The following is a 23,552-nucleotide window of genomic DNA, read 5'->3' on the forward strand; positions in this document are numbered from 1 at the left end:
AGTTCTAGCAGTTTTATTCTGAGCCTCCTGTGAACACCATTCATAGAAATCACTATAAACCATTCAAATAAATTCAACAATGTTTAACAACTGCTTTATAAAACCTCAGAGTCCTTATACAATATTCACAAGACACATCTTTCCTTCCACAACAGTTTTTATTGTAAAGGTTGGAGGCGGAGGGGGTCAATCTTGCAGCATTTGTTTAAACACCAGATTTAAAACAAGAGAAAAACACAAATAAAAGAGTTTACAAAACAAAAAGAAGATCTGTACAAGTTCACACTTCATCTTAGAAAAACTCAGCCAAGCCCAGGGTTGTGATTGCAGCAGCCACACTGAGGACTGTTCTGGAAACAAATGAACAGCTGTAAATCAGCCAGTCTGTATTTAAAGAACTGTGGAATAGAAACACGTTGATGTGCATGACAAAAGCAGTCCATCCATAGGCTCCATCAGGCTGTGTTACGAGATGACTGCGGAGGTCACAGGGTTCCAAGGGTCAGAGTTCAGTGTTTGCTCTTCTTAGTCTTTTTGTGCGAGCGATGTGGTGATCGGGACGATGACCTCCACGATTTGTGCTGTGGTGATGGCGATCGAGAGCGTTTTGACTTGCGTGGTGATCGGGATCGTGTTCTTCGTGGAAGACAAAGAGTGACAGAGGATAAGTTCAGTGGTAAATGCTGGGTAAAATCCAAATACACTTAAAGTCCCCATGAAATCGAAATAGAAGTTTTTTTTTGGCTTTTAGTATGAATATGTTAGCCCTAAGGTTATCTATAAGCTAGTGTGCTCCAAAACAATGGCAAAATTTGCATTTACAAGATAAACGCATTCAAATCTTACAGTCTCTAACTTCCGCCAAAATGGGTCAATGATTTTGATGACATCACCCTGCACTTCAGCTTCTCAATAAACTTTTTGTTCAATCAAATGCTCTCTAGAATTTGAAGTTTCTCGCCCCCTACACTATAAAAAGACACAAAAGCTGCGACTGAGATCGGTCACTTGTTCACAGAATTTATATTTTCTAATTAGTAAATCCCACTTTATAGGCAATAGGGAATGACTCAAACAGTGTAAATGAGAATTTTATAGTGATATGGATGAGATTGTGGCTGTCATACACTGTCAAATGCAGCTTTACCAAACTTAACGGCTTTAGTCCAAGTTGTGATATAAATGAAATGATACTGGCTATTTAAAAAAGGGGGCGGGGCTGCTTGAAATGTCCCATCATGTCTTGCTGTTTCAGCTGAAATTACGTCAACACAGAATAACACTGCGTGTTTCAAAGCACTTCAGTGGACCTTTAATATTGTAACAAGACAAATTATAGTTGTGAATGACTGTTTATTGAATAATAATGGGACTTAACTGCTTTACATAATAAAAAAGTGTGTGTGTGTGTGATGAGTGCATACCTTTCTCTCCTCTCGTCTTTGTCTCGACTCCGTCCTCTACTTCTTTCTCTGTCCTCACTCTTTCTACTTTTTTCTTTGTCCCTTGTTTTACTCCTGTCCTCGCCTTTATCTCTCCGTTCGTCTTTTTTAGACCGGTCTTTCTGTTTTTGTGAATATTTGTCTCTCTTTTCCTGGTCGTCCTTGTCAAACTCCTAAAGGAGGAGCATCAAAAAGAAAAGGAAAGAAATAAGTGTTTATTGATTTACCAGAAGTTAAACACTTTGTAGGAGATATACCCCTGGGTAAAAGGCGTCTTTGATATTATTTTCGTCTGAACCACTATATGGCAGAAAAACGTGGCCTAGCACTTTCCAAAACATCCACTTTTTAAGATACATGTGCTTGACGTGATCGTGGGCAGCAGCGCAAAGTCTATTATGTGCTTATTCGATCTAATATTTTTAAAACAAACATTGTAGATTTAAGTAGAAAATAAGAATCGCAACATTTTTGAATATCATTAAAGCAGCAGTTTTTAAATACCGAAAGAATATGTAAAAGTATGGTATTTGGGGTAAAAAGTGCCCCTGCTGTTGGGGCTAAAACGCACAATAATTAACATTATAATTAATAGAAGGCTGACATTTCCATTTGTTGACATGACATTGTTAGATTCAGATGGCAAATATTCTATATTATGTTGGGTGTCCATCTTAGAGATAATCACTCATTCATTCATTTAGAAAGAAACCATCATATTTAAAAACATGCTATTAATCATATCATATAAATAAAATATCACATCTTGTTGTTACTACTGTAAATCTATATTAAATTACTATGGGCTCTTCTTCAATGCTTTCAGAATCTTTACATTTGAAAATGATTTTGTTTCTGTATTTTAAAATATATTAACATTTTAATGACAGCGTATTTATTGAACAAAAAAATATTTTATTTATTAAAATAAGCAGAGAATAGACCAAACTTTGTTGAAGTGATTTTTTTTAACAAGTATTAGCTTAGACATTATATATATAATAATAATAATAAAAAAAGAAACTTACATTTATAAGATTTTTCAACAAAATGAACTAATTGTATGATTTATTTTCACGCAAAATCTGTTGCTCCATAAATGTTAAATTCAAACGTATATATTTTTCTGAAATCATACACTCTGGGTGCAGTGAAAAGCAGTGTGCCTTTATCCCCGTTGTACCCTGAGAAAATGTAGCAGTTGTTGTGGTGACCAGTTGTTTTGTATAATTTAGATAAACTTGAATCCATATTGACCAATCAATCAGCATCCAGAACCACAATTATCTGTTGTGTAATTCTCAATTAAAGAGATAGTTCACCCAAAAATAAAAATTCTGTTGTTAATTACTCACCCTCATGTTGTTCCAAACCTGTACAACCCTTTGTTCATCTTCGAAACACAAACTTAAGATATTTTTGATGAAATCCAAGAGCTTTCTGACCCAGCATAGACAGCAATTTAACTGAAATGTTCCCAGGCTCAGAAAGGTAGTAAGGACATCATTAAAATAGATGAAAAAAAAAAAAACCTGTGGTTTAACCATAATTTTATGAAGCTACGAGAATACTTTTTGTGCACAAAGAAAACTAAAATACTGGCTTTATTCAACAATTCTTCTCCTCTGCGTCACAGTCTGCCACCATTCATGACAGCATCACAATGCATGTGTGTTCTTTGTGCACAAAAGGTATTCTTGTAGCTTTGTAAAATGATGGTTGAACCACAGATGTCACATGGACTATTTTAACAATGTCCTTACTACCTTTTTGGAACATTTCAGTTACACTGCTGTCTATGGAGGGTCATAAAGTGCTAATCAAAAATATCTTAATTTTGTGTTTTGAAGATAAATGAAGGTCTTACAGGCTTGGAACAAGATAAGGGTGAGTAATTAATGACAGAATTTTCATTTTTGGGTGAACTATCAATTTAAAACCTTTATTATGCTGTTGATCATATTTGAGAGTTGGTGAGTGTACCTTCTGTAGAAGTCTGTTTCTGTAGTGTTGAACTTGCTGTTGGAGATTCATACTGGACTTCCTCGGTCTCTTACCCGACTCCAACTCATCCTGGAAATTCATCACCTTCACCTGCAATATGCATAAGTAGACGTTTATAGTGCCTGGCAACACAGTAGGCTTCAGTGCTATGTCTGTCTGAGAGTGTGTGGGAGGGAGAAAGCCAGACATGAAATACTGAGAGAGTGACTAACCTCCAGTTCTCGGAGGCGTGTCCTTTTGCTTTCAGACAGTTCAAAGTTTTTGAGAGAGCTCTTAAACTCCGCCCCCTCATACCTGCTGGGGCTGTCAGCTTCATCACTGCTCATATCAGAGTCACCATCGTTTTCCTTCAGGCCACTGCATGACAAAGACAAGGGGAGGAAACAATGAGAGAACCAAAACTAAAAAGAGTGGTGTGTTTTCTATTCTATTCTGTTTTATTTATAAACGCTGTCATTCAAAAGTTTGGGATCAGTAAGATTTTTAAAAGTCTTTTAAGTTCATCAAGGCTGCATTTATTTGGTCAAAAATGCAGAAAAAAAAACAGCAATATTGTGAAATAAATATTATTTCAATTTAAAATAAAGGAGTGTCTATTTACACTAACTCCGCCCACCAACGTGTGATAGGGGTACTCAACAGTCAACACTACAAAAGACGATTGACAAGCACGAGTTCAAACCCGCCTTCAAACCTACCAAACTTTTTTAAATCTCATATCACATCAGAAAGCCATTTATTTTCAATATAAATGAAAAAAAGGTTAGGGTGGGTGTAGGGAGGGGTTTATTGTCCCAATAAGGTGGCATAAATTTAATCATTTGAATTAAAATTAACATTTACGCTTAATATGTTATTATTGCACACTGTTTTATCATGCACTACAATACTGAGGTGCATATAATTGCCACTATTTGCAATAAGTAGTAGTTTTTTTAATATACTTTAAAATCTAATTTATACCTGTGATGCAAAGCTTAATCTGCAGCATAATTACTGAAGTCTTCAGTGTCACATGATCCTGCAGAAATCATTCTAATATACTGATTTATTAGTATTATTATCACTAGCTGCGCTTCCATTACCCTTTAAATTGAAAATATGGACACGAGTCAATTGCGCAAAAACTCCCATATATCGCAAAAAAAGTTTACACTCGCATGAGGTGGTTTTTCAAGCAATTTGAAAAGAATTATTTAGCAAAACAGCAATGGAAATGTTTTGGTTTTTTTGCATTTACAGGTTACATCTGATTAAATATAGCCAAAAAAAAAAAAAAAACTTTTTAGTCGCATAACATTGATTAATGGAAACGGCGTCACTTTGCAACACTTTTTAATTGACATTTATAAAATATCCCCAAAGTTTTGCGCAATTCTGTAATGGAAACGCACCTAAAGTTGGAGTTGCTTACTATTTTTTTGGAACCTGTGATACTTTTTTCAGTATTTTTTTGATGAATAAAAAGTTAAAAAGAACATTATTCTTTACTATCTTTTCCCTTGTTGAATTAACATATTAATTTCTTTCAAAAAAAGAAAGAATTAAAATGTACAGACCCCAATTTTTTAAAAATGTGGTTTATATTGTTACAAAGATTTCTATTTTGAGTAAATGCTGTTCTTTTGAACTTTTTATTCATCAGAGAATCCTAAAAAATGTATCAAGAGTTCAAAAAAATATATTAAGCAGCACAACTGTTTCCAACATTGATAAATCAGCATATTAGAATGATATCTGAAGGATCATTTAACACCAAAGACTTGAGTAATGATGCTGAAAATTAAGCTTTGCATAAAAGGAATAAATTATATTATTTAAAAGTATATTAACAAAGAAAACCACTATTTTAAATTGCAATAATATTTCATAAAATTACAGTTTTTTCTGTATTTTTAATCAAATAAATGCAGCCTTGATGAGCAGAAAAGTCTTCTCTGAAAAAACATTAAAAAAACATTAAAAACATCACTGATCCCAGACTTTTGAACAGCAGTGTACATTAACAGTATATATTACTTCTGCTCATAAATTCATGTTTATAGCCTGGATTTACCAAACCACTTTTTTCAACGTAAATGCAAAAGTAAAAAAAAAAAACTGAATGTTTAGTGGATAGTCCCCATAAAGAAAGTAGTAAAATAAAGCATGTGACTAGCTGCTGAAATGCTCCAATCAAGTGTCATGTGATAAAACTGAATGATTTACTCATCGCAGAGAACAATGATTAAAATGAACAACATCCAGCAGTGTCTTACCTTAAATTCACCTCAGTGTCTGAGTCATTCTTGGCTGAAAGGGTGATAAGAACAGTTTAAAGTTTAAAAGGATGCAGCAGTTGAAAGGAACATATATACACACATACAGTCAAGCTCGAAATGATTCATACCCCTGGCAAATTCTGACTTAAAGTTATTTTTATTCAACCAGCAAGTTTTTTTTTGACCGGAAATTACGCAAGTTTCTCCCAAAGATAATAAGGCAATGTACAAAAAATATTTCTCAGCTTTTATTTACATTTGAACAAAAAGTGGCATGTCCAAAATTATTCATACTCTTTGTAAACTGTCACAGTCTATGGGAAAATCCAAAGTTCTATACCATTCCAAATAGTCCAAGCTGTTCTAAAGCATCCTAATTACCCTGATTCATTGGGAACAGCTGTTTTAATCAACTCAACAGGTGAAAAACAGAAGCTCTCTGCTGTTGGTTTGTGGACAGTCATGGCTAAGACAAAGGAGCTCACTGAGGACCTGCAGCTGCACATTGTGGCTGCTCACAAGTCAGGAAAGGCTTTAAAACCATATCTAAATGTTTTGAAGTTCCAGTAGCTACAGTGCAAAGTATTATTAAAAATACAAGATGTTCCACACTGTGAAAAATCTCAGAGGATGTGGTCGGAAGCCAAAAGTGACACCTGTGCTGGCCAGGAGGATAGTGAGAGAGGTAAAAAAAGAATCCAAGGATCACCACCAAGGCCATCCTGATGAACCTGGGCTCTGCTGGTGGCAACATCTCAAGGCGGACAGTCCAACGGACACTGCACACCAGCTTAGCCTTTGCAAATGCTCATCTGGACAAAAAAGAAGACTTCTGGTCTTCTGTTTTATGGTCAGATGAAACAAAAATGTAATTGTTTGGCCACAATGATGTAGCCTTCATTTGGCATAAAAAAGGAGAAGCCTTTAAACCTAAGAACACCATCCCCACTGTCAAACATGGTGGTGGGAACCTAATCACAGTAAACGGCACCATGAAAAAGGAGCAATACTTCAAAATTCTCAACAACAACATCAGGTAGTCTGCAGAGAAACTTGGCCTTGGGCACCAGTGGACATTTCAGCACGACAATGACCCAAAACACAGCAAAAGTGGTGAAGAAATGGTTAGCAGACAAAAACGTTTTGCAGTGGCCCAGCCAGAGTCCTGACTTAAATCCAATTGAGAATCTGTGGAGGGAGCTAAAGATCAGAGTGATGGCAAGGAGACCCTCCAACCTGGTCAATGCTAAAGATGAATGGGCAAAAATACCAGTGGAGACAAGCAAAAAGCTGGTCAGCAATTATAGGAAGCATTTGATTACTGTAATAGCCAATAAAGGCTTTTCTATTGATTATGAATAATTGAATAAGAACACCATCTTATTATATGAATAGTTTTGGACATGCCACTTTTTGTTCAAATGTAAATAAAAGATGAGTAAAAAAATGCCTCTTGTACATCGTCTTATTATCTTCTGGGAGACGTCTGTGTCATTTCTAAAAAAAAAAAAAAAAAAAAAAAAAAAAACTTTCTGGTTGAATAAAAGTAACTTTAAGTCAGAATTTGCCAGGGGTATGAATAATTTTGGGCTTGACTGTATATATGGACCACAAAACCATTCATAAGGGTCAGTTCTTTTTAACTGATATTTATCCATCATCTGAAATCTGAATAAATAAGCCTTCCACTGATGTATGTTTGTTAGGATAGGACAATATTCGGCTGAGATACAACTTTCTTTTTGAAAATCTGAAATCTGAGGGTGTAAAAAAATAAAAAAAATTGAGAAAATCGCCTTTAGTTGTCCAAATAAAGTTCTTCTACCAATCAAAAATTACGTTTTGATATATTTATGGTCGAAAATTTACAAAATATCTTTACTTAATATCCTAATGATTTTTGGCATAAAAGAAAAATCTATAGATTTGACCCTTACAATGTAAATTTGGCTATTGCTACAAATATACCCGTGCTACTTATGACTGGTTTTGTAGTCCAGGGTCATATATATGTATATAATACATGGGATAGTCTGGAAAAAGCAGTCAATAAAATGAGTGGAAAAGGGATTGTACCTGAGGATTCTGAATCCTCCACCTTCTCCCATTTAGACAGTGCAACAGTGGGTAAAGTCTTATCTGAGCCTTCATCAACTAGATCAGACACAAAAATAATTACGTGTTAAACTAAATAAAAACCAATATAACAAAAATCATTACTGTATATGTTTGAACAATGTGTTCCGATTAGGAATAGGCTACAAACAGCAGGTACATTATAATGAAAACTGAAAACTTCTACCTACATGGTACACCATCAATATCGTCTATTGAGTTTCCTAGAGGTACACCGTCTATGTCGTCAACCGGTACACCATCTATAGACGATGGATCCCAGTTCAAAGGTGATCCATCAAGGTCATCAAGGGGTGTACCATCAATTTCACCTCTCTCTAGAGAAATACCATCCAATGGTACCCCATCCAGATCAGGAGATTTGGGCTAGAGAACAGGTAGGGAAATGAATATTACACATAGTACACTATACAGATCAGATACAGTTTATTTATATTTTAAGCTGTTGACCACAGGTCACCTCTGCTCTCTCAATGACTTCCTCTCCAGGTTTAATAAGCCCCAGGAATATATTCTGCAGTTGGATCAGGAAGGAGTCTGGATAAACTGCCCAGTCTTCCCACGCGCGAAAACATCCCATGACTCTTTGCTGCAGATCGAGAGAGATGAAAGAGAGAAATGTAGAGGGGGAGTGGGATCACAGATCTCAGCAGGGGAGGAGTTGGAGACAGATGACGTGCTAGAACAGACTGTTCCCACCTTAAACTGCTCTGCCTGGAGTCGGGCCTGGATGTTCCGATACGCTTCGCTGATGTCTCCAAATATCTGCGGCAGCTTTGTTTCAAAACTATTACACAGCAGGACAAAAAGAAAACTTTCAGAGCTTTCATCAGAGAGTTAATCAGAGACAACAGTTTTTGCTTTAAAGTTTTTGGAGTTTGATTTAACTGCAGTAATGACTGATCTTTTGTTTCTGTATTGTGGTGTACATCTGAGTGAAACAGGTTATTTATAAGAAATATTGTAGGGTGGGGACTTGGTTTAATTCAGTGGTTATTGATTGGTCTAATAACTGATGGTCAACTTATTGATTGGTCTCAAAACATTTCAACTTTATTCTCGTAATTTTGACATCTTGTATTGCTACAACTATTGTAATTTCGACTTTTTTTCATAAAATATCATGACTTTATACTAATATTGCTATGACTTCAATCTTGTAAGTTTGACTTTTGATCAAAATATTTTGACTTTTCTAGAAATTTCGACTTTATTCTTATAATTTTGACTTTATTCTCAAAATATTTCAACTTTATACTATTATTGCTACGACGTTATTCTCATAATTTTTACTTTATCAAATTATTTGGACTTTTTTCTTGAAATTTTGACTTTATACTTACAATATTTTGACTTTACTCTCAGAATTTCACCTTTATTCTCAAAAAATTTAGATTTTATACTAATATTGCTACAACTTTATTCTCTTAATTTTTACTTTATCAAAATATTTTGACTTTATACTAATATTAACTTTATTCTCGTAATTATGATTTATTCTCAAAATATTTCGACTTTATACTAGTATTGCTACAACTTTATTCTCATAATTTGGACTTTCTCAAAATATTTTTACTTTTTTTTCTCAGAATTTCGACTTTATTCTTAAAATATCTGGACTTTACTCTTGTAATTTTGACTATTCTCAAAGTATTTTTACTTATTTCTTGGAATTTTGGCTTTATACTTACAATATTTTGACTTTACTCTCAGAATTTCAACTTTTTTCTCAAAATATTTCGATTTTATATTAATAATGATACAACTATATTCTTTTAATTTTTACTTTTTTTTCAAAATATTTTGACTATACTAGTATTGCTACAACTTTATTCAATTAATTCTGACTTCATTCTCAAAATATTTAGACTTTATACTAGTATTGTCACATTTTATTTCTGGTAATTTGGACTTTTTCTCAAAATATTTGCACTTTTTTTCTCGGAATTTCGACTTTATTCTCAAAATGTTTGGACTTTATAATTGTAATTTTGACTATTCTCAAAGTATTTTTACTTTTTTCTTAGAATTTTGACATTATACTTACAATATTTTGATTTAACTCTCAGAATTTCGCCTTTATTCTCAAAATATTTAGATTTTATACTAATATTGCTATGACTTTATTCTCGTAATTTGGACTTTATTCTCAAAATATCTGGAGTTTATTCTTGTAATTTTGACTATTTTCAAAGTATTTTTACTTTTTTTCTCATAATTTCGACTTTATTTCGACTTTTTTTTCATAATTTTGACTTTTTGCCTAAATATTTTGAAAATATTTAGACTTTATACTAGTATTGCTACAACTTTTTTCTCTGAATATCAACTTTATTCTTAAAATATTTTGACTTTATTCTCATAATTTTCCGTTACACTAGTTAAATTGCTTATTTCTCTGGATTTAAACATTAATATATGGGATAATGTAAGTACACAAGTCAGCAAAATATATAACACTGTTCTGGTGGTTTTTAATAAAAAAAAATCTTACATATTGTGCCTTTAACGTGGCACTAAAACACTGTTGTAGCACACCGCTATTTCCATGTAATTTTGTAAATTACATGTAAAAAACTATTTCAAAGACACTAAAAAGGTACACATAATCAAGAAAAACAGAAAATAAAAATGACTCAAAAGTGACTCACAATTTGCGGTAATAAGACGCATTGGCAACTTTGGCACAGGAATTGTAGAGGATGTCTGATATCAGGTAAAGTCTGGCGATCTGCAAAACACACAAGACATCAGAGAAAATGTTCAAAAGTGTGAAAAAGGACTAGGCAACAAACACCAGCTGTGATTTGTGAACTCCAACTGTGTCTTCGTACTACTGTAATTGTGTGTGTACCTTCTTCTGCAGCGGTGTGTGTGCTATAGACAGAGATTCAGTGATGCAGGAGACGACCTCCTCGGCAGCCTCTGCTCTCTCCAGGCAAAATAGCATTGCATCACCAATCTCATCCTTGCGAGGAGCCAGCCCTCTCAGCAAGGCCTCCAACCTCTCTCTGTGCCTAAGACACATCAAACACATTCAATATGCACATACATTACAGAGCCAAACGTATGTGGGCACCCAAACATCACAGGCCTATGTGCGTTTTATTTCAAAGAAACACACGGCCTACAACATCTATTTCTGTCGGAGAGGAACACATGTTTACTCTGCCTTCAGGTGCCCTTTCTTTGGCTCTTCCTCTTGAGAAGGGAAGGAGCTCTCTTCTGGTTCTTCATCACCATGGAGATACGGGTTAAGGAGAGGTGGCTTCCACAGAGAGCCGCCCCGAAACATTCTGAAAGGTGACGTTCTCCATTTATTTGGGTTCTCACCCTGAGAGAAGAACACAAGAGAAATATTTAAAAGCTTTCATACAGATTTGAAAATTATATCACTTATTTTTAAGAGTAAGACTGTGTTTAGCCATGAAAGGCAGTAACTCATTTACCTGTAGAATGGAGTAGAGTTTCCATCTGTAGTACACATGCTCCTGACTCTTATTATCAAACAAAAACCTGCAACATTTACCAGATATTCAATACACAGTGTTACATATGGCATACAGAAGTCTTAAGTAAACCAAATATTTACTCATCCTCATGCACTAAACATAAATAATTGTCTCTTTCATGCTCATTCAATACCACAAAAAGTAATTAGACGGTGACTACAGCAGATTTGATGTCAATGACGCCAAATGTCACTGGTTCTCATAAAATTCAATCATATTCAAACAGCACAAGTGAGAGTAAAAATCTTTGAGCCTTCATATCATGTGGCTTCAGAAGACATAAATATAGTGCGCAAGTCATAAAAGCTGCTTATGTGTTATCCTGCTTACCATTCACATTGTATGAAAGAGTAACTTCCTAATATTTCCTTTTGTGATGTTAAAAGAAAATCATGCTAGTTTAGAAGATGTGGGTGAGTAAACGACAGAATTTTCTTTTTTAGGTGACCTATTCCTTTTAAAGTGGGCATGAAATGAAAATCCACCCTTTATCTTATGGTGAATGATTATTTCATGCATGTTTCATTTTTATAATTTGCTTTATAATTTTTAATCAGAAGTCGCAAAGTAACAAGTAGCAACAGATATTTTCTTCTGTATTGTGAAGTAAAGTACTGTGTGAAAATTTTGCTACTCTACCGTAAATTCTATAGTGGCCATTACAACATCATGTCATTAACCGTGAAAACACTTTATAGTACAGTTAGTAAAAGGATAACAAAACCAGGAAGGAAGATCAGGTTGTTTGCCTGCCATTCTCGCTCTGTCTGCACAGCGTACACGAACGCGCTGATGACGTATGCAGTCTGCGCGAACAGGGTGCGCAGAGGTATGCAAATACATATGTTGACTGGCAGGTAGGACAGCCTATCGTAATGTTCGGACCGAACATTTTCATTGGACGAATATTTCTTGGTCCTACGCTTTCCACAGAATATATAAATACATATATAAAGATTTAGACCACTTAACTTAACGATTGCTATCGGGACGTGAAGAGAATTTCAACCAACTTAACAAAAAATGTTTCTAAAGACAATCACCTATTGCACCTTCAATAACATGCATTTAGAATCTCCATTTCATGATATACAATTTATAAATTTTAACGGCTCAAATATTCTGTAACAAGCAGAATACACCTCACATACCTGAATTCAGGGTTGTTCTTTTCTCGGCTCATGATGATGGCCTCAAACATGGGTCCCTCTCTCACCACAAACTCAATCATTCTGTGTATCAAGCCCAGCAGGTTCCTATCAGCCACAAAAGAGATGGATGAGAGAATGAACAAGGGCACTCTTTTACTTTCTTCATCTTTCTTCATCACTCCATATAGTCCTTACAGCCTTACCATGTCAGTTCTATCTTTTTCTTCTTTCATTTTCACTGTTTGGCAGTTTGAAACTTGTATTTTGCTCTGAATTTTCTGTCCACTCCAAATAAGATTGCTTTCTGATGTTACCATGGCCCTATGAGACCGTTAAGGGAGTGTGTTTTAGTACAATGTTAGCTGAGAAAAAGGCCACTGTGTGGTGTTCTACACGTTTTCACAGTAGCAATTACTGGGTATGAAATGATTTCAATTATTTAAAACGCAATTGTTTTAATAGACCACAGAAGTTGCTAGAGATGGGTAACCTCTAGGCATGTGTATGTATCTGGGAGCGTATGAGTGATCTTCTTGGTTACGATCTAAGATCAATGATGTCTTACAGTTATGTTTCAGATGAACTATCCACTGTGCTTTAGGCGTCAGACTACAGATGAGTGTGTTTGTGCGTGTGTTTCATTGGCAATGGTGTTTTAATAAATGGACAGAGAATGTGTACCTTTCTGGGGGGATTACCACTGTCACTACGGCCTCGGACAGAGTCTGTTCATGACGTCAAACCAAATGATGAAGATACAAAAATACAGTGAGTTTATATTTAAACAAACTGCAGAATATGCATGATTAATATCAGCAGCAGCAGCAGCTAAACCTCTGGAAACATGCTCCGCAAACAGACGAGTTCATCTCACCGCTGATTCTGGCTCTGTCTGAGGGACATTCTGTGCATTCAGACACTTTGTTTTCTCCAACCTCTCTGGCTTTACTAAGGTCATGGACTCTTTTTTTATTCCAGCTTAAAGGTTATGAACCTAAAATAAAAGTCCTCACAGAGATACACTTTCAAAATTATATTATATTTTACTGTATTAAATCCAAAAAATGTTTAGTGAATCTTCTATGAAGCACTTTGGTCAGCCTGGTGGTTGTTGTAATTGTGCTATACAAATAAAATTGAACTTGAACATGAATATTGTTCCCCATGTCAAACAGATTTTAGCCTTTGTTGCCATTGATGATTCTATGTAAGGTTTGGAGGGGTAGGATTTGACATGTTTGGTGTTTGGGGGCTCACCTTTGACATCCCATTAAAAAAGTGATATGGAGAGAAAAGCCAATTAGTCTTAATAGAATCTGAGAGTCCAAGAAGCCAAACAGGTTGGTAGGAATGAAATGTCTCATTACACAGGATGTCCCCTAGTGTAATAAATATGACTAAACTGAGAACCGACCAAGTTTCCTGCAGTGTTTCTGTACAGTTTCTGGTTTAATTTGCTTGTGATTCTTTGTTTAGTACAAGACACACATATAGGTAGTGTTGGGAAGTAACTAGTTACATGTAACTTTTAGAGTTACATAATTGAATTACATAATAAATGTAACTGTAATCTGTTAGTTACTAAGAAAAAATGTGTAATTAAATTACAGTTACTTCAACAAAAGGGGTTACATCAAAATATTTTCACACAAAGTGATTTCTGACTTATTGATTTCTTTCCAAAATTGCATTGACTGCTCTAAAATATGAGACACCAATGTTTCAGGAGATTAGGACACACAACATTACACGTGTTTATTTGATAGCTGTTTTATTTCCCATTTGAATTTGTGTATATGCTTTATTTTTTAAGATTAGCTGTCTTTTTTTTCAATGTTTTGTTAGATGCCAGTGTTTTCGGTCATAGCTGTGCAAATATTTGATTTCAAAAACAGTATTATAGCTATTAAACTATATCTTGCTTTGATTTGAAATCTGTATTCAAGCTCAGAATGATCTCAAAGTAAACATGATGAAGGATTTTGAAAGTCTTACAGTAATCAGTGTTGAGTACTGATGTAAGGTTAACACTGCCTGGTTTAAATGCTTGAAAATGATAAACAGTTTTAAACAATTTGGGAAAAATAGAGAAATTTCAATTTAGAAAAGTAATCAAAAAGTAGTCGAATGTAATCAGTTACATTACTTCAATTAAGTAACTGAAATAGTTACACTTCTTATCATATTTTAAATAGGGTAACTTGTAATCTGTAACCTATTACATTTTCAAAGTAACCTTCCCAACACTGCATATAGGTTGAATCATTTTAGTTTAAACTGTTCCCACAACAATGTGAGTTCATTTTGAAACTTTTCTCAAACAATAAATGTCTCTGACAGTAGCCAAAGGTTCACTCCATTACATTTCTCTACATTTAATATACACTATCATTCAAAAGTTTAGGGTCAGTTGATTTTATTATTTAAATCTGACTCTTTTGTTCAGCAAGGACACATCAAATTGATCAAAATTGACAGTAAATACATTATAATATTACAAAAGATTGATTTTAAATAAATTTGTCCTTTTGAAATTTCTATTTATTGAATTGTGGGGAAAAAACAAGTTTCTAGAAAGATATTAAGCAAAATAAAACAGTTTTAAATTAGAAATAATAAGAAGGAATGCTTTGTAACATGCCATCACGTAAGTAAATTACATTTTAAAATATATATTTTTTTATTGTAATAATATTATTCTTTCACTGTATTTTTGACCAAAAAAATGCAGCCTTGGTATGCGTAAGAAACTTCTCTAAAAAACATTTAAAACTCTTACCAACCCCAAACTTTTAATGTGTAAAGAAAAACAACAATCAAATTCATCTAAAATGAAAAGCTTTAATCTTAATACTCAGCGATGATCTTTTGCATCAACCGTCAAGCAGTAATCTTCATTCCTGACATTATTTTCTGATTAAATGTAAACTTCTGTTTCCTAAGTAACGCTTCATGCTCTCAGAACACCTTGCCAGCAGAAAAACGTTAACAAATACCTTGTGATCAGCATACCATACTCTACTACACCAGGAGACAGTGCATGTGGTTACCTTGTAAAAGTCTTCCTGTGAGCGGCTGCGGGGTTTGGTGAAGTCATTTCTGAAGCGGTCTCTGGGTTGGGCGTTGAATGGCAGTCCAGAGGGTGGAGGGGGGGCAGTGGTCTTCAGCACCCCGATGGGGGTGTACAGAGGTTGCGGGGGAATACGTACTGCCTTCCCCCAACCTAGCTTCATTTCAAAACCCATTATTGTTTTACCTGCAAAACACAGACAGAATGAGCTCAAAAGTCAAAACTGTCTAACTAACTAAGCTTCTGTTTGAGGATAGAGGACGCCTCACCATCCAGTGCGGCCAAAGCACGCTCTGCATCCTTTCGTGTCATAAAAGCAACAAAACCTCGGTTGGTGACTCTTGTTCTCTCTTCTTCAGTGCGAGGCCACATGATCTTCACACTTGCCAGAGGCCCGTACTTCCCAAACTCCTTACAGAGCATCTCCTCTGTCATCTAATGAAACAGTCAAATCTTAAAGTCGAAACAAACTGTGTAACACGCCTTTGTAATTACAAGAGCCATATGGTCACTGTTATGCAGTCTGTTAAGGCTAAATCATGTGACTTTTTGTACCGGCCAGATTTTTCAAAGGATTATTTGGCAATCAGCAGGTCAAAATACTGTGGTCTCTTCTCACCTTGGGGTTGATGCAGCCGATGTACAGGTTTGTTGTGTTTGGCACTGCAGGATCATCATCAAATACTACAAACACAACATGTAAGAAGATTTTTTAGGCTTTCACTGGGTTTTTCAAAGAGAAATGTGAGATGTGAGTTTGTCAGGCTTACTTGATCTTCGTGTCAGAGGTAAATCTAGATCTGGGTATACTCCTCCAGAGTCACCTTTCTTCCTTTTGTATCGCTCCTCTCTTTCCTCTTGTATTCTGAATGACAGATTGAATACAGACAGAACACTTTTTAGCTACCTTTTCTAACACTTGTCAGAGAGATGTTTTTTCTATATTGTGACATACACTGCTTTTCAAAAGTTTGAGATTTTTAATGTTTTTTAAAGAATTCTCTTATGCTCATCAAGGCTGCATTACTTAATCATAAAAAAAAATTGTGAAATATTATTACAGTTAAAAAGAACGGTTTTCTATTTTAATATATTCTTAAATATAATTTATTCGTGTGATGTAAAGCTGAATTTGTATCAGTTATTACTACAGAATCACATGATCCTTTAGAAATCATTTTAATATGCTGATAATTACTTTTATCATCAATGTTGGAAACAGTTGTGCTGCTTAATATTTCTATTTAATTTTCATTTATTCAAAATAGATTTTTTTTTAAACAAAAGAAAAAAACAAAAACAAAAGTCTTTGCTATCACTTTTTATTAATTTAACCCATCTTTAGTGAATAAAATAATTAATTTCTTTTTTTTTTTAAAGAAAGAATATAACCACAAACTTAATTGTAGCTTATATTGTTACAACAAATTTTTATTTTAAGTAAATGTGGTTCTTTTTAACTTTTTATTTATTAAAGAATCTTGAAAAAAAACTGTCACAGGTTCCAACAAAATATTAGGCAGCACAACTTTTCAACACTGCTAATAAACCAGTATATTAGAATGATTTCTGAAGGATCATGTGTCACTGAAGACTGTAGTAATTATGCTAAAAATTCAGCTTTGCATCACAGGAATAAATTACATTTTAAAAAATATATTCATGTAGAAAACTGAATTTTACATTGAAATAATATTTCATAATATTAAAGTTTTTCTCTGCATTTTTAATGCAGCCTTGATGAGCATAAGAAAATCTTACATTATAGATTAACAAAAAAACTACAAATATAGGGTGGGGACTTGTGCTTATGCATCAGTTGTTGACTGCTGAACATATACAGGGATGAACTCATCACAGTAAAATCAATAACATGCATTAAGAAAATAGATGAAGTGGATTTTCGAGAGAGACACTGACTGTTTTAATTCCTCCTTAAAAAGCTCCAGGTTACTCTTCTTCTTCTCCTCCGCTTTCTTTTTAACGGCCTAGAATAAAAAAAACAACAACAATGTTCTGTTATTCAATGCAAAATGGATTGTGTCATCTAAGATGATTATGGTGGTCTTCTCATCGCATTCCTTCTGACCCACTCTTACCTCTTCAAAGGATATTAAGCTCATCTCACTACAGTAGACAGAAGGTCACTTACAGCTTTTTTAACTTCTGCAGATTGGACAGGTGAGGCATTCTGAGGTGGAGAAGTGAATTTAGAGGCGGGTCTGTAGAGTTTGCTCTTCTTCACCTCGGCGGCTTCTTCCTCTGAAAGATGAACAACAACGTAAACATACAAATCACTCACTCCTTCCTCTATTTTAACTAACAGCTTAGGTTTACAGTTTTAGTAGCTCACAATTCAAATTCGAAACTTCTTCGTGCAAGCAACATATAAGCATTACAATAAAACACAAAGTCAGCTTGAGCAGTTAACCAGTCAGCTAATCAGTAACCAAATCACTGGTTTATGGCTTCAAAATACAGAGATCTAGGGAGATACACGGTTAAACACCCAAACAAGAGACAGTTAATCACAAAAGGGAACATATTTTATATTTGACTTTTTTTATTGTAACTAAAACTTCTTTTAAAACTAAAATATTAATATTAGAAAAAAAGGAAATAACTAAATTACTAAAATTAAAACTGAACAAAAAGGATTATTCAAAATATTACTATAATAGCACATAAATAACACTGAGGAAGAAACTTGCATAGGAAAAGCACAACAACTCACCTTTAGTTGCATTTACAATGCCTCCACGAACAAACGTCTTCACTCCACTTTTTTCATTAGTGTCAAAAGAAGCTATAAATTCCTCAAAGACTTCAGCAGCTTTCTCCTCCTCCTGTGAACAGTGAGACAGAGAAATATGTACAAGCCAACAAAAAAATCCTGGGCACATTTTTGAATATAAATGCCTTATTTTTGGCTTTAATCATTTCGTTTTAATTAATAGTAATAGTTTTGTAATTTGTGTTCATCTATTTTTTAAGGGATTCATGTTTTAAGCTAAGCACCACTATTCTCACATAGGGAGGAAAATTAATAACTAGATACCATTCCCACATCAATCCTTAGTTTTAGTTTAATTATAATCACACTGTACTAATTCATTCCCTTGTTTTAATTTATATATTAATGGCAACAATCTATTTGTTTCTAACTAAAACAAATGAGAAAATGTTAAAAAGTGGTTACAAATTAAGTAGCTGTGGGAAATTGTCCTTAATACGGAGCCAAAATATCGATTTTTATTTCAGCATGAGCAGGTGATCTCAAAGTGTTGCATGTTTATTGACTCACATTTTGCTAACAAAAACTTACCTTTTTCTTCATTTCCTCTTGTTCTCTTTTTGTTAGTGTTCTCTTCACCGACACAGATTTCCCTTTTTTGTCTGCCATGTCAACCTTCTAAAACACAACAGAAATCTACTGTAACTTCGATCAGTGCAGCGCTGCTTATTCAACTGTGTAACCATATATTCCGGATTATGAGAATGCATAGAATACATTTCAAAAACAATTACTCAAAAATCTTTAGTCTGGGGGCCAAGACCCTGCATACCTACCAAATATCATACAATACTCAATGACAAGACTTCTAAAAATAAGAGTGCAAAAACAAAACAATTTCCTGAAAACACTCTAATACAAAAGCCATTTTTGCACTCCATCCATATGACCTATTGATCTGGACTGAGGACAGCAGGATGCAGGACTTTGAAGATGCAAAGCAGATGCTGGATTACAACACCAGCCCTGTTATGACCACATATTACTGCACACTAAGACAGTGTTCCATATGGTGGTGTCTCCATGAGTCAGTCTGCGACTGTCTCTAAACCTAGTGAGCTGCCTACTTAGACAGCGTTTGTGGCAGACAAACCCCTCAAAAATTATCTGTGTGCAGCTCACCAGGTTGAGACAGACAGCCTATATGTGTAAATTAGCGTACGGGCTAACAGCTCTAGTCCTCCCGGCCTCGTTCAAACCTCAGACTACATTCTGCTGTCAACTGCTTTAACAATGCTGGATAACGCAATGAAGACATATCTGATGCTGCAACCAGTTGCACATCTGTAAACAATCTATAGGGACTTACACAGCTCTTGCGTTGCAAAAACGAAACCGTTCGTTTGTTGTTAATCCGCCATTTTGAATTCACTAGAAATGGAAATAGCGGAAAAGTGACGTCGCGTGACAAACACCAATCAGAGCTCAAAACGCCTCATTCTGCGACTGCAGCGGATCTTTGAGAGTCTCCAGTCGCTTGACTTGAACATTGCGATTGATTCTGTATGTTTTAAAAATGTATATGCCAGGGTAATTTACTTAAGTATTGACATAAAGGTTTATAGCAGAGTTATACAAATACGTTTGTATTAATGACTTGACTATTTATACAATGGCAATGAAATGAATAGATTTCAAGCAGTGACTTGAGGTGAGTCATTCATAAATTGAAGCTTATTTAAGGCTGTCAACTTGATTGTAATTTTGATAACAATAATATGACAAAACGTGATCAAACACCAAGAAACACCAAGAAAAAGGGACACCTGGAATATGTGTTAAGAAATTGACAGTTTTTATATTAGAATTTGATGAATAGTGCTTGGAACATGGAATAGATATTTCTCAATATCCACTCAAGCAGCCAAAGACCCAAACTCTCACAAATTTTTGCATAAAGCGGTAGTTCGCCCAAAAATAAAAATTTTATCATCTATTTACTCATTGTAAGTCATTGTCATACACTGTAAGTCACTGACAGAGATGGTTATTACTTACAAATTGTAATCCATTACTGATTCCAAATTACATTACAAAAATTGCAGTTAGTATTGTAGTCCATGACTCCATGTAATAATGTAATCCATTACGTTACACATTTTTGGTCATATAATCAGACTACTTTTAGATTATTTTTGACCTTATTATCTGGTTTATCAAATTGATCTAAATAGGATAACCTTGTACCATATTGATATAAAAAATACCAAAAATTAAAATATATTTTATTCTTTGTTATTAACAACATGAAGTGCTTGAAACATTATATTAAGTTAAGTTTTCCCATACTGGGGTTTGTGAAGGAACAGCAGTGGGTTTGTGAGTTTAATGAAAAGCTAATAATTAATTAAATCATAAAAATGTTAAATTAATCATTTTAAAAACAACCAAAATAAAACGCTTTACACCGCGTTCCAAATTATTATGCAAATGATATCTTTCTCTGGTTTTCATAATTAGTCAATGCAAATGACAGTCAGTATAATTTTTAAGTCATCAACCATTAGGGTATAATTCGAATTTTATTGAACAAACCTCCTAATGATAACAGTATTTATTTCAAAAATAAAAAACTGAAAATGCACTGTTCCACATTATTATGCACAACAGAGTTAAAACATTGTATAGGTTGTAAAGAACTGAAAATGGGCATTTGCTGAATTTGCAGCATTAGGTGGTCATATTTACTGAAATCTAAATCTATTTCAATCAAAAACATCCTAACTGGGCAAGTTACATCTTACCATAGGACCCCTTCTTTGATATCGCTATCACAATTCTTGCATCCATTGAATTTGTGAGTTTTTGGAGAGTTTCTGATTGAATATGTTTGCAGGATGCCAGAATAGCCTCCCAGAGCTGCTGTTTTGAAGTGAGCTGCCTCCCACCTTCATAGATCTTTTGCTTGAGGATGCTCCAAAGGTTCTCAATCTGGTTGAGGTCAGGGGAGGATGGTGGCCACACCATGAGTTTCTCATCTTTTATGCAGATAGCAGCCAATGACACAGAGGTATTATTTGCAGCATGAGATGGTGCATTGTCATGCATGAAGATGATTTTGCTACGGAAGGCACAGTTCTTCTTTTTGTACCATGAAAGAAAGTGGTAAGTCAAAAACTCGACATACTTTGCCGAGGTCATTTTAATACCTTTAGGGATCCTAAAGGGGCCAACCAGCTCTCTCCCTATGATTCCGACCAAAAACGCCACCTCCTTGTTGTGGTCGCAGCCTTGTTGGGACATGTTCCATCCACTACTCCATCTATCTGGACCATCCAAAGATGCACAACACTCATCAGTAAACAAGACTGTTTGAAAATGAGTCTTCATGTATGTCTGGGCCCACTGCAACCGTTTCTGCTTGTGAGCATTAGTTAGGAGTGGCGTATAAGACTTTTGAATAGGCCAATTTTAAAATACCAAAAATATGGATATGTTTGACCATTTTCCAAACATTTGGAATGTAGTGTACATATGCCTTTATAAAGAAAAGTAAAACATTTGACATTTTAGTGTTTTTACAATTGAGTTAATAAAACATAGCCTTAAAAAAGTCATCTGGGGCGACCGTAATATATCTCAAAATTCACATTTTTATGTATCATTAAGACTAGTTGAACACATATCAGTAAGTAGATAAACTGATGAAGAAAGACAAACTTTAGTCCCCTTTCATTTTTTAAAAACCATTATTTTACAAGTTTATTCTATAATATCAGAGTCTCCCTCGTAATCCAGTTACAATACTGATTTTTACTTCAAAAGCAAAAAAACTGAATTAGCATTCATAAAGATGTTACACATTCAGCAATAGCATACCACTGATTAATATTTGAGGCTAAACTGATGGATATTTGGTTATAGTTTAGTGTAATTATTGCCATTTGTTGGTTACCCCACATGACATATGGTCGCCCCAAATGATAAGAAAACCACAGGTATAAAAATTTCAGTTAAAATGTACACAAAAGAGTTCAAGACGAAAGAAAATTTAACTCTTTTTATTCAAATAACTTTTCAACATTTAAATATAACAAATCAGAAGGACATTAACATTCAAAACGGAGCAATTCCAATAGGGTCCTCACACCATTGGTGCTCGGGCCCTAATTAAAAATTGTGCCCAGTTGGCACATGCATTCACAGTAACACTCTGCAAGTTTGGATTTAAAGTTTACAGAATTGAAAGGGATGCACTTTAAAATCAACACACAGACACATACACACAATATATAAAATGTTGCCATCCAGTTTCATTTGTTAACATTAACTATATTAGTTAACATGAACAATAATTAAATAGCATTTATTAATGTTAATTAATATTAAGCTAAAAAAAGTATTCATACATTATTAAAAATGTAAAGTTTGTATTGTTGTCAAATATTGTATTGAAATTGTTAATTATAATTTTAAATTCAATAAATAACACTATGAAAATAATTGTCTATCAAAGAAGATAAATCGCTCATGCTAAAAAGTTGTATTTTTTTAATCTTTTGCTATGTGACTGCATAGGACAAGTTCATGGTACAGTTCTGTAAAAAAAAAAAAAAAAAAAAAAACAACAACTGCAAAATACAAACAATGAAAGAGTCAGTGACCCTTTATATTTTCTCAAAGATCAGACATATTTATGTAGATTACACTACATCAATGTGCATTTCTTCCACAAAGATGGTCTGCAAAACAGCATTATTCACTGGTCTCTCTCCCTTTCACCCCTTCCCCCTACACTCACTCTAACACTCGACACACATACTTGGAGGCAGGCAGAGTGAGAGCAGATTTCTGATTTCTTTCTTTAATTTTCTTTAATTCATAGAGCCTTGTATACTTATGGGATTAACAGCATTTGCTCAGAATGACTAGTTCTCTGTGTGTAAAAAGTTTTAAAGAGTTTGGATGCTGCACTTTAAAGATATAAAAAAAATTACGGTTATCTTTTTTACTATCACTTTAAAAAATCACCACGAAGATATCCAAAATCTGCTCGCAATTTAGCATCTTCAGAATCTTCTCTTCATGTTGATAAAGTTTGGTGTGAACAGCATGTTGCTCTTATGAGGAGTATGAATTTGTTTACAGCCTGATTTTTCCAAAAATCCAGATTCAAATCAAAATATCCGGCTTCCTGTTGGTCGTAGCTAATGAGTTTAATTTATAAAAGTTGTCCAGATTG

The 23,552-nt window shown here is 34.3% G+C and overlaps 1 protein-coding gene across 1 annotated transcript; it reads right to left on the reverse strand.

Annotated features, from left to right (window-relative positions):
- Positions 1 to 15: 15 nt before the first annotated feature.
- Positions 16 to 19,736, reverse strand: LOC141335113 (U2 snRNP-associated SURP motif-containing protein). The gene is made up of 24 exons (XM_073840425.1): positions 19,680 to 19,736; positions 18,902 to 18,988; positions 18,311 to 18,422; positions 17,729 to 17,838; positions 17,497 to 17,564; positions 16,347 to 16,441; positions 16,196 to 16,260; positions 15,846 to 16,011; positions 15,557 to 15,762; positions 13,188 to 13,231; positions 12,507 to 12,611; positions 11,293 to 11,359; positions 11,011 to 11,177; positions 10,698 to 10,860; positions 10,495 to 10,574; positions 8,543 to 8,630; positions 8,304 to 8,432; positions 8,014 to 8,209; positions 7,784 to 7,861; positions 5,705 to 5,738; positions 3,659 to 3,803; positions 3,426 to 3,536; positions 1,425 to 1,615; positions 16 to 636 (listed from the first exon to the last, which is right to left on the reverse strand). The coding sequence occupies exons 2-24, from the start codon at positions 18,977 to 18,979 to the stop codon at positions 510 to 512; spliced, it is 2,625 nt and encodes an 874-aa protein (XP_073696526.1). The 5' UTR covers positions 18,980 to 18,988; positions 19,680 to 19,736; the 3' UTR covers positions 16 to 509.
- Positions 19,737 to 23,552: the final 3,816 nt, after the last annotated feature.

Source organism: Garra rufa, chromosome 5 (assembly GCF_049309525.1).
Source record: "Garra rufa chromosome 5, GarRuf1.0, whole genome shotgun sequence".
NCBI classification, from domain to species: Eukaryota; Metazoa; Chordata; class Actinopteri; order Cypriniformes; family Cyprinidae; genus Garra; species Garra rufa.